The following is a 12,362-nucleotide window of genomic DNA, read 5'->3' on the forward strand; positions in this document are numbered from 1 at the left end:
GGGATGTCCTGGATTCCGACAAACCTCCCATCAATTTTGGGCAGGAAAACACTTGGGAGGCCCAGGAAAGTGGTGACGGGCAGCCAGGCGGGCCTGGCCGTGCCCAGCTCAGCCCTAACGCCGTGTTTGTGTTTGGCAGCTGTGCAAAACGCCAATCACTTGTTTTTAAAATTAAAAGTTTAATAGTAATAAAATGGTTATAAAAAAATAGTCATATAATTAGAGTAATAACAATTTGGACCAATTGAATTAGGACAATATGAGACAATAAATACAAAGAGTTACGGATGTCCGGGTACCTTTTTCTGGGCAGTACGAGCCCAAAAAAGGACACCCATTAACAAAGGATTGACCCTTAAAAGCAATGGCCTGCTGCATATTCATACACTTCATACATGATGCATAAATTCTGTTCAAATACAGGACTCTGTCTGGTCATCATCGACTTCTTCCTCCGAATCCTAACAGTGCCTTTGAGGCGGGAAGAAGTTAATTTCTTCTGATAAGAGGGCAATAAATTCTTTTTCTCTGAAAGATTTAGGTGTCCTGTGGCAGCTATCTCAGTGCGAGTCCTTTCTTTAAAAAAGTATCTTACATAGCATCGTTTCTATTTTAACATTTTTTATAACCTAAATCTATATTTAACACATTACTTAAGAGAATTAATATAGCATTACTGTCTAACACAACACATATAATATTCATTTTAATATTTGCGAAAAGCCAATCATAAAATACATGCATTTTTCACAATAGCTCTACAACGGGACGCTGAAGCGGGACGTGGAGAGCCGGCGCTACAGCTCCTACAGCCAGATGGAGGGCTGGGCCAGCCGGGCCCACAGCAAGGCGCTGTGCAGCCCCCGGGCCGGCAGCGACTACTGCTTCGTGCAGAACATCAAGAGCAGCCGCAGCGAGCCCGACCTCTACTGCGAGCCGCCCCGCGGCACCCTGCGCAAGGCCCACGGCGGCGGCCGCGCCGAGCACAAGGCCACCCTCAACCGCCAGAGCATCTACAGCAGCTGCAGCACCCAGCAGGGAACCAGCAGGACCAGCAAAAAGGTGCCAGCGCGGGCCCTGTCCTGCCCCTCGAGCAACAAGCCCGACGTGGTCTATGCCCAGCCCGTGATGAGCTGCAAGCAGGACGGGGTCTATGGACAGGCCCAGTCCAGCTCCAAGTAAGTGCTCTTGTTATAAATAAGAAGCTTGACTAGGCCAATATGCAAGCATCAATCAATTTATTAATTAATATGGTAAAGTATGAGCAATACAGCGCTGAGTACAGTGGGGGAAGTTTTCCCTCCAACTGCACACTGATAGTTGAGGCTTGCAGGTATTTATAGGGGTACTCATCAGCTTTCTCAAGAGTTTCTATTCCAATTTTTACTCATCAGCTGTTTCTATTCCCAATTTTTACGTCACAATTCTACACCTATTGTGATTTAGTTTTTCTCAGGATGTATCCCAACAGGAGTATCCCCAGATGGTGGTGGTCAGGTTTCTGAAAGAAGAAAGATGAATCCCATCTGGTGAAGTCCAGCTCCCCAGATATGGGTCCACCTTTTAATTGCAAAGACTATAAATCTCATAACAGTGATGTCAGCTTCCCTTGGTCAAAACTATAAATCCTTGAGTTGATGTTCATCTTCCTTTCTCAAGCTGCTTTTCACTGTTTTGTTAAGGTGTGAGATAAGCATATTTCCTTTATATATATTCCAAAGCTATAGTTTCAAGGATACAAGCAATATTCTAAAATTATACTTCAAAAGGTTATTATTGCAGAACTCTTTAAGGATTAACTACAAGCAAAAAGCAACATCCTTAACACTTTAATTCCAATGCTCCTAAATCAACTAAGGTTAATTGCAAACAAAAGATAGGTTCAAAGGCCTTCTTCCATGCTTTACTTTACTCAGTTATTATTAGAATTCGCCACTGTCCCATGGTCGGTTTCCACACATATCTCAATCACAAATACACACGTTGCCTGTATGTACCTGACACGAAACACAGCTTTGTATTTCACACTCTGACCCTGAGGGAGCCTGGGCAGTGCTGGGAGCTCTGCCCACCAGAGCCGGGCACCTGAGCTGCTGCAGAGCCCTCAGCAGCGCATCCTGCAGCAAAGTGGGTCAGATGAGTCACTCTTAAGGGCTTTATTGCATTTCCTGGGCTGTGGAGGGGAACTGATAGGACTGGCTCAGTGCAGATATCTCTGCTGTAGCTCTGTGATATTGGGCAACACAATCCCTCAGTGTCTGTGCTGGCATTAACCCACAATGATATGAGGATGGGGAGGTGAAGAGCAGAAGGCCTGGTGTGCAGTCATGGTGTCTGTCCTGGCTGTCCTGCTGCTTCAGCCCAGCAGAAAACTTACCCAAAAAAAGCCTGTCTTGGCAAGAGTCAGTTCCTGAGGGTCTGACTCAGAGCAGAGCTGAGAGCCTGCTAAGCAGTGGTGTTTCCATCTCTTCTCTCCACCCAGCCTCTGCTTCATTTGCCCAAAAGGTCTGATTTTGGTTCCAGAAAAAAACTGAGTCATAAATTGAAATAAATATCCTAATTGGAATAATCTGACTAACCAGGAAAGAGGAGCCAGTGGAAGCTGTTCAATTTTTTCCCATCCAGAGCATCCAGTCCCATTTGGGATAGGAAATATATAAGGGTGGAGGATAGTCCATCATGTTTGAGCATCAGATCCCTTCTTGCAGATGTTGCCTACAAGCACAGGGTGTGTAAATCACAGCAGTGAGCTCAGGCCCTCCCAGGGATGTACCTGTGAATGCAGCAGAGTTCCCACTGGCAATCACCTGGTTTGGGTGGTGACTGAGCACTGCCCCAATGCCCTGTGCTACCTCCAGCTCTGGAGCACCAACCATGTTCTGTTACAGTCTTGGGAGAGACTTGGTCTGCACAAACCATAGTCTTGGAAGCCTTGGAAGACCGTGGTTTGCGTGTTTTGAACTGCAGAACATTGCAGTGAAAGCTGGAGAACGAGGGGCTGCAGCTTCCACAAGAGTTCCCAGGGTTACTGCACTCCCTGTGCTGCATCACCATCACACAGGACTTGCTCTGCACCAGCTCAGAAGCTGTCACACCTCCCTGACAGGGGGAATTTTGTCACACAAACAGTAAAAGCTCCTGAACTCATTCCTGGTGGTCCCTGGTCCCAAGGAGAAATTTCCCACTGTAGGATGTGTGTGAGACTGTTTATCAGGGCTCATAGACTTTGTCAGAACTCCCAGCAAAGTTCTGAAACTGGTGAGTTGTTGCCCCAAGGAATGATGGAGATACTGAGAAAATCCCCTTCCCTTTCAGCAGCATAAGCCACACTGTGCCCTTTTCCACATCTGAATGTCCCAGGTTACTCTGGCTAAGCCTCCCTGCTTTGGGATTGAGTAGGAGGGTATGTCCCAGAGCATGGATGCCAAGAAACATCACTGTCCCATTAGAATGTTATTGTGAGCCCTTGGCTGCCCATGTGCCCAGTTACTCCAGGTTTGACACATGCCAAAGTAGCCCTGGCCGGCCCAGAGCACTGGCGGCCTTGGCTTGCTGCTGTCAGCAGCTCTGTAAATCCTCTGGAACAGGATCCAGAGATGTTACACAAACTGGAAGTGATCTGTTCTAGGGAATTTCTCACTGAAGAGCAGAAAAGTGTAGTGGGAAGGATGGCAGAATGCCTGAACTCAGGGCTGCAGCTGCCTTCTCCTAGGGAGGACACAGCTTTGGAGCAAAAGTCCTGGCAGGCTCTGGCCAAAGCCACGGTCAGGGGCTTGGTCATGGCTTTGGAGAGGTCACTTGGAGAATGATGGCATTTTCTGAGAGGAGAGCTGCTGTTTTGAGAGGGATCCTCTCCAGCTCTGGTTGCCCTTGGTTAGGGAGTGGCTCCATTTACACACTCCTGGCTTGGGGCACGGCTCATCTGGCAGAACTGGTTCTGCTGTGGAAACCTCAAGCTCCAAGTTGGGCTTCAAGCTGTGGGCTCAGCCGGGCTGTGTCCCCTGGGTGAATCTGATGTGGCTGTGGCACAGCCCCTGCTCTGCCTGAAGCTCTGCAGAGCTGGGCTGGTGCAGGGGGCACCTGGTACAGGAGTTGTGCTCAGCAGGGGAGGAGGTTGTCCTTAAAGCTTTGGAGACATACAAAGTTGTCCTTTTTGGAAAAATGACTCTTTTGGATTACTCTTAGCCCTCAGAAGTGTCTTGCAGGGCACTCTTGGCCTTGCTCTCAGTGTGCTCTTGTTGGGGAAGGGGCCTCTGGGCTGGGTCAGGAACATGTCTGGGCTCTCCTTGCTATGTAGGGCTATTGTGTCTGGAGGATTCTCCACCTAGAGATTTCAATCTTCCCTTGGCTCCCCCGATGTTGAGTAAAGACAGCTTTGCTTGCAGGTACCCCATTATTAACCTCCCCATGCAGGGACAGGGTTCAGCTGGGTCACAGCTGCTGCCAGTTCCCAGTTTGGGGCTCTGTCCTTCCATTCTGGTCATTCTCCAGGTACAGTTCATGCCTCTGTGACATGGAGAATTCTGTGTTCAGTTTTTGTGCTGCAGATCTCCTGGTTTGGGATCTGTTGGATGTCTTGTCTGCAGGTTTGCCAATAGCCTGCAAGAGCTAGGGAAGGGCTGGATGCTTTTCATGCTTTCTGAGGTGATCCATGGGGTGATTTCCATTGCTGTGAGAGGGATTGCAGTGGGACCTGTGCTCCACTGGGTCTGTCTGTGATACAAAACTCTGTAATGCCCATGGACTGGCTCCAGAGTGGTGCTTCTCAGTCATCCTCTGCTGTGGATCTGGTCTCCCTGGATGGTGTGAGAGGAAAAATGGGTCACTGAATGTTCTCAGGTGGCAACAGCGGTGTGCAGGTATCAAAACTCTGAGTGTGCAATAACTGTCAAACTGTCTGTGCTGAGCAGTCCCTCTGCGTTTGGTGACAAAGTTATTTAACTTCCACAACTGGTCTTGATTATGTGATTGCTGCCATTTATTGAACTGGGTTTGGCTGTATGAGACAGGGAAGAGCTGATAACTGATAACAGCTGATAACTGATATCCCTCAGAGTCCTCCCTCTTACCGCAGCAGCTCTGACCACAGCCCCTTTCCAACTGCCTGCTGAGCAGTGTAACACTGAGCTGTTTGTCAGGAAAAGCCATTCTGTGATTCCCTTATAAACTAGATCATGACACAGGGGTTTACTCACCCCATGCTGTTGGTCCTGGTGATGAAATCTGAGTTCTGCACTGTTTGCCAGATCAGGATGTTGAACATTATTTAAAACTCCTCATGCAGTTTATTCTCCTCCACCAGCCCCAGTCATGATCCTGCCTCAGTGAGGAGAGAGGGACCTTCTCATGTCCATTCCATTTCTTTCATAAAAAATTTCTTCACAAAAATGGTTGTTTAACATTGGAAGGGGCTGCCCAGGGAGGTAGAGGAGTCCCTATCACTAGAGGTGCCCAAGGAGCACCTTGGATGTGAGTGCTCTGGGCTGTGTCACAAGGTGAGGATTGGCCACAGGTGGGCCCGATGGCCTCAGAGGTCTTTTCCAACCTCAGTGATTCTGGGATTCCAGACATACTTCTCTTCACTCAGGGGCTTGAGCCTTGGTAATCATTATGTCATATCTGGATCAACATTTCCAAGCTCAGCATCTCTGGCCTGGGCTGAGACATTCAGGGTGTTCCAGTGGCTCCTGTCCAAAGGCTGCTCTCAGTGAGCAGCACTCACGTTTTGCAGAATGCAGCTCTCTGGAGTCTGGTAGAGCTGGAGGAATTTTCTTGGTGCCCAGGACTCCCTGTTCTCCACAGAACCCTTCTTCATGATCTCTTGTGACATCCTCCAGAGCGGCAGTATTTCAACCTAGAAGCTGCAGCAGCGGTGATTTCAGCAGCTGGTGGAGACCACCCACATCTGTCCCCTTTGAACCATTTCCTCTGCTGGGTGGCACTTGCAGCATGCTCCAGGTGACAGGGCAGCACCCTGAGCAGGCAGCTTTTGGCTAAATTACGTGTTGCAGTGTTATTGATGTTATTGATACTATTTATGCCCACTCAGGATAAAAGTTTCTACATCCTGCTTGGTCATCAGGGAGCAGTGGCAAGAAGCAGTAACAAACAATGGGATGTTTAATTCTCCTGGGACATTTGGAATCTTTGTGCCCCTCCAACTGGAACCTGAGGTACAAGAAATCTGTGTTCACCAAGGACTGACATTGTATTAGGTCTGCTTAGAGCTGTTTTGCTTTGTGCTTCAGGGGCCTCGTGGCACAGACAGGGCACAGGTGGCCGTGGTGTCAGTGGCCCTGCAGTGCTCTGAGCTGGTCACACCAGTTCAGGAGATGCCTCTCTCTGAGCTGAGATGCCCAGTGCCAGTGGGGCTGAATCCAGAGACAGGTCCCTGAGTTACCCCCTAACAAAGCCAACACCTCTTGCTGTTCTCAGGGAACCCCACATGTCTGAGCTGGAGACTTGGCTGAGAGCCCAGACTCATCCCACCCCTGGAGAGGGAGTTTTCTCCTTTGGGAGCATGGAATGGGGAGCTGGGTGTCTGCAGACAGTCCCTGGCTGAGGGTTTGCTGATCTGGATCAGGAGCCTTTAATGGCCACCTGCAAACCCACACTTACCTTTGGCCCCATTGGGAGATGTGGATGCTCTTCCCTTTGGAGTCCTCTGAGTGTGGAGGAGACTGAAACACCTCATTAGAGACCATGTGAGTGTCTCTCCAGGCACCTGGGGATCCAGAACCTCTCAGAGCTGCTCTGTCAGAGGTCTTGGATGCCTCAGCTGGTAGCTGTGCAGGGGGCAGTACAGACTGGGACAATCCTCTGGGATTTCTTGGTGCCACATTTGGCTCTGGTGACCCCGACCTGGCCCCAGCTGAGCTGCTGCAGTCTCTGTGCTGTGCTGAAGTTCAGGGACACTGTGTCCCCAACAGCCATTCCCTCCTGAGCTCAGCTTCTCTGGCAGTGCTGCAGACAGAGGGAAGGACAGGAGTTGTCAGAGTCAGGAAAGGTGCTGAGGGTGGTTTCTGATCTATCTCTTGTCTTTTGGGATAATTAAAGCTGATCAATATCAAAACATTAATTCTTCAGGGCTAAGTCAGGCAGTGAAAGCAGAACCGAGTATGATGAAAGGCACCTTCATTTTGGTTTGTTTTTATTTGGGATAGAATGCTGGGATGTGCTGAACACTGTTTTGAGAGCCTCTACTCTGATTTTATTAATGAGCAATGGAACTTGTTAATTCCTCCTCTCTTGGGAGCTGTAGCCCTAACAAGCAGGATGGAAACTTAGATGGGAATTAACACAAAACAATCTGCTCATGAAAGGTGAGGGAAATTGCCTTTCTCTGATACTGATCCTCTTCAGTATTTGTTTGCCTTCCATTCCAGAATCTGATCTTCTTTGTCTCCATTGAATAATTTCTAGCTGAGGTCACTTCCTAGTCTGCTTCTTTCTTGTGGAAGAACAACCTTTGGAGCTCTTCCTACCAGTCACATTGCCTAGGCTGGAGATGGCTCAGTCCAAGAGTTTGTCGTGAAGCAGGTTGTTGTTCCCACAGTGTGGATCTGGCTGGGAATATCCCTGACTGGCTGAGGAGCAATCTCCCCTTTGCTGGACTTTGCCAGGGTGATTTTATTCTCAGATAGGAGAAATCCCTGCTGCTTCCTGGGCAGTGTGACTGAGCCTGACTGCTGACCTGCTGTGAATTTGTGCTGAGGACACAACAGGGAAAAGGGAACCTTCCCCATTTTCTCCCACAGAACTGCACCTGCATCCCAGTTTTTCCCAGGTGAGGGAGGGTTTGTCCCTCTATGGAGTGGATGTGAAGAAAATTGCCTTCCTTGAACAGCTGGACCAAGTGGATGTCCTTCTGTCTCAGAAAAAGTACATTTGATTCAATAATTATAAAGCAAAACAGATCACTATGATTACATGGCCACTGACCTGGTATTTTTACCAATCTGCCTCTCTTCCCATACCTCCAGTCCAGGTCCCAGTTCCCAAAGGAGAAGCCCCTCCCTGGAGCAGAACCCATCAGTTCTCAGCTCAATTGTCTCAGGAGCATGAAAAAAACCTGAGAAAAAATCACATCCTGGATGCAACCCAAGAGTTTCTGGGGCTCTATAATTTCTAGTTTACTTAGTCTTTCCAGTTTTGTGTCTCCTTGTTGCAAGTTTAATGGAAGTTCCTTGGTGCCAGGTTTTGATAGAGGTTCAAACTGATGAAAAGTCTTATGAGGAAGTGATGTTTTATTGCAGTGTAGAAATAAAAGTGGAATGAGGCTTACCCAGCCTTAGACATGAAGTGCATAAGGTCCAGCCCCAGACTGTTGTCTTTCATTCCTGCATACCAAGAGAGGCAGAGGTGTCTCCAGAGGGCAGGGCTTCCTTTCCTAGGAAAAATATCCAAGACACAAAGGCAAGGTGGTTTTTGAAAACACTGAATTCTTTCCAATGACTCCACAGGTGCTTGAATGAGTGATGCAGGCTGAGTGTAACTTTATGTCAGTGAGGGCAGTGGAGACCAGAGTCCTTCATGCTGCCTTTTGTGTGAAATTCCCTGTGGAATTGTGCATATTATTCCCTGCTCTGTGCTGTGTGGAGGGGAGCCCTTAGATTCATCAGGATAAATGTTTTATCTCACTGTAAGTGCTGCTCGTGGTGATCACATGTTCTTTCCAGACCTTTATTCTTCACATTCCTTTGGCACAGTCAAAGCAACTCTGTCCATCCCATGCCTGGAAGTGCTACTGTCTTGTGGTGAAATTTAACACTTCAAATGTAATGGGTTTATTTAAAGAACTTATTAAAAATCACTGTTCTGTTGGTCTGTGGCATTGTCTGAAGATGAGCAGCCCCTCTACAGAGTCACTCCTGATATGACATGTAGCAAAAATGTGTATAAATAAATGTGGTTCAATCAGGGACTGATTTCCTGACCTCCAGGTGAAACTCCCCATCAGCCCCAGGGAACCTCATCAGCCAGGCACAGCCACGACTTCACTGGCCTGGGAAAGCCCTCACACTTTTGGATTCCATCCACTGCTAATGAAGCCTTTCTCATTTGTATTCTGTCACTGCTGACAGTAAAACCAAACAGGAATTTGGCTTTGACTCTCCTCAGTCCTGGACTTTGCAAATTAACACAGCCACCACTGCCATGAGCTGAGATCCCCATGCAGCCTCTGCAGGATTAGCTGCAAGGGTGCTGAGAGGAGACAGGAACCTTCAATTACATTAATTTCTATAACTGGAAGCTCAAACAAGCTTTGCTGTTTAGACCTCCCTGAAAGTTTGGACCCTTTTGTAATTCTGTGTGGTTAAAACATCACAGATGGTACTGAATTAAGAACAAGCCAAAAAGAGCAGGACCTTCACCTTTCTAAACAAGTGGGAGAACCTCCAGATGTTTATATTTCTCTCAGGGTTCCATTCCTGCCACAAGCCAGAGGAATTCATATCCTTCCTCTTGAGTTGCAGGCACATTCTTTACCTCTAACAGGGACAGTGGTCAGCTTTTATAAGAGCTTGGAGCCAGCCAGTGTGAACATCCCCTGGGAGCAGGATGTCTCAGAGCTATTATTAGCATTTCATAAACTGCCTATTTGTCCATCCCATCACTCCAGACAGGCCTTTTCCGGAGGGATCTGCTTGAGCTTCCCAAGACCATCAGCTGTGCTCACTTTTCTGCTTGCAGCACCTCTCACATCAAAGAATCCCATGCTGTGGGAAAACCACCTGCCTGTGTTACCTTGTCCTCATCACCTGGTAGATGGTTTCACTCCTGTCCACTCACTCCTTTATTTGGGGAACAGTGAACTGGCTCTCTGTTCATTAAACTTCCACTTTGGGCATGATCAGATATCCACCACCTCAACCCAGTTTTCATTTTCTGTCTCCTTTGCTTGTGGATAGACTGGATCTGGAATTTATTACCCTTAGTGCTCTTCACTGTGTCTTTTCCATCTTTTACTATCTCTTTTTTTGAGACAGAAAAATCCACTAGAAGTGCACTCTGTGGTCTGTGTTGCAATGTGATAATATTTTATCATTGATTCCTTCCCAATAACTCCCAGTGCTGACATAGCTGTCTTGGCTGAGCGCTCACCCAGTTCTGTATTTCTCTTTGACACAGGATCTGTGGTGATGAGATTGATGCTGGCACCATGACCATCCAGAAGGCCATCCAGCTCCTGTGCTCCTCTGATGACAAGTACCAGGCCATGGGGGCTTACTACCTGCAGCACACCTGCTTCCAGGATGAGTCTGCCAAGCAAGAGGTGAGCAGACTCCTCCAGTGCCACACTGGGGCTGATGGCACAAGAGAGGGATGGGGCTGGTTTCCCTAGTGCCAAGGATCCATAGGTTCCCTTGGTTTTTATGAGGGTGCTTTGTATCTCTTTAGTCAGGCTCAGGTATTAATTAAATAGATTTTTCAGCTATTGGTGGCCACTTTCTCACAACAGCAGTTGGTCAGGATTTAATGCCTGGAATAGTTTCTGGGTAGCAGAGAAGCTGTTCCTGTTGTCACCACGAGCTGCTCTGGCACAGGGTGATGGGGTTTGACAATGTGGAAGCTGTCATCCAATGGCCTTTCGTGGGGGCAACTGCACCCAGTTCCACATCAGTCTTGCAGCCAGTTCCACATCAATCTTTCACTACCTCAGAGCTACAGAGTCAGAGCCAGACAAAAGCTGCTTTAAATCCCACTGTGAACTTTGCTGGGCATTGTCCAGTGACCCTGCAGCCCTTTGCCAGCCTTTTCCACAGCCCTTTTCCAGACTATTTCAGCCACCTGAGCCAATGGGCTGATAATTAGTGATCATGTACAAAGATAATTTTGCACATCCATAATTCTGGTTACCCCATCCTGGAAGTGTCCAGGGCAGGTTGGGCAGCTCTTGGAGCACCCTGGGATAGTCCCATGGCAGGGGGTGGGACAGGATGAGTTTTAAGGTTCTTTCCCACCCAAATCCCTCCATGACTCTGTGATACTTGACCACAGAGAAGCCCTTATAGCACAGGTTATTTTTCTGGTGCTCTTACTCATCAATTCCTTTGCCAACATGCAGCAAAGGAGGCAGACTGAAGGATGGATCTGCTGCAGCAAGGATGTCACCAAAGTTTATCCCCACCCTGGATTTACTGACATGCCAGCCCTTTAGAAGTGGCTTTCCCTGTCCTGGCACAGCAGTGGAGCTGGAAGCCCTGGCCCGGTGTGGGGCTGTGCCCCTGTGCCCTGGCTGTGCCTGGATGAGTGCAGGTGCCCAGCCCACGTTCAGCTGGCCCATTGTGGGGTGGCCACACCCTTTGTTACCGTTGCAAACCCTCTCTGAGCACTGGGCCATCCCATCCTTCCCAGGAGGATGTGCCAGAGCAGGTCGGTGACTCATCCCAGCTCACGCTTGTTTTCCTTCCCTCCCAAAAGGCGCCCGTTCATTGTCCATTGTCAGCAGCCTCAGCCGAGGGGTGTGTGTGGCAGGACGGGCTCCGGGCGAGATCTCGGCCGCTGCAGAGCACATCCCGCAGCGGGAGCGGCATTTGGGAGCTCAGCTGCAGGGATCCGCCTTCAAAGCTCCGTGTGCCGTGTGTGGTGTCCTGCAGGGCTGGGCTCCCTCCACTGCCTGCGGCTGACCTCGAGGGTGGTGACACTGGCCGTGACCATCCCTCTGAGCTCAGCCCGTGATCTCAGGATGCAGATAAATGACCACAGCATGTCATTAGATGGCTATAAATGGCCTCTGCTCGTAGGCAAGGCAGCATTTCCACTCGGTGCAGGCTGTGGAGGTGGGTGAAAGTTTGCAGGAGCACATTTCCATCAGCAAAGGACTCTGTCCATGGCCATTATTCACAGACAGCCACTCCTGCAGTTTGAGCTTTTGGCTCCAACCTCCAGTCCAGGAGCTCTGTGCTCATGACCCACAGCCTGAACCAGACTTGTCATCTCTGGCCCTCATTCCCTGGCAGCTCTGCTTCTTCAGCTCCCCCAGGATGGGCTGTCTGACCCCTGGCACTGCTGGGGCAGTTCTGGGTGTCCCTGTCCCAGCAGTGTCCTGTGCTCTGTGCTGATGGCCTGTGTCTGTTCTGGTGCCGTGCTCATGTCCCATGTCTGTCCCATGTCTGTCCCATGTCTCTCCCAGTGCTCTATGCTCATGTCCCATGTCTGTCCCGTGTCTCTCCTGGTGCTCCATGCTCATGTCCCATGTCTGTCCCAGTGCTCCATGTTCATATCCCATGTCTGTCCCATGTCTCTCCCGGTGCTCCATGCTCATGTCCCATGTCTGTCCCATGTCTCTCCCGGTGCTCCATGTTCATATCCCATGTCTGTCCCATGTCTCTCCCAGTGCTCCATGCTCATGTCCCATG

At 49.2% G+C, this 12,362-nt stretch overlaps 1 protein-coding gene across 1 annotated transcript in view; it reads left to right on the forward strand.

Annotated features, from left to right (window-relative positions):
• Window positions 1-12,362, forward strand: part of PKP1 (plakophilin 1) — a 50,358-nt gene that overhangs the window by 19,264 nt on the left and 18,732 nt on the right. Inside the window, exons 3-4 of the mRNA XM_030965710.1 lie at window positions 757-1,178; window positions 10,132-10,276. Coding sequence (XP_030821570.1) covers window positions 757-1,178; window positions 10,132-10,276 — 567 coding nt within the window. The remainder of the gene's footprint in view (window positions 1-756; window positions 1,179-10,131; window positions 10,277-12,362) is intronic.

This window comes from Camarhynchus parvulus, chromosome 26, assembly GCF_901933205.1.
Source record: "Camarhynchus parvulus chromosome 26, STF_HiC, whole genome shotgun sequence".
Lineage (NCBI taxonomy): Eukaryota > Metazoa > Chordata > Aves > Passeriformes > Thraupidae > Camarhynchus > Camarhynchus parvulus.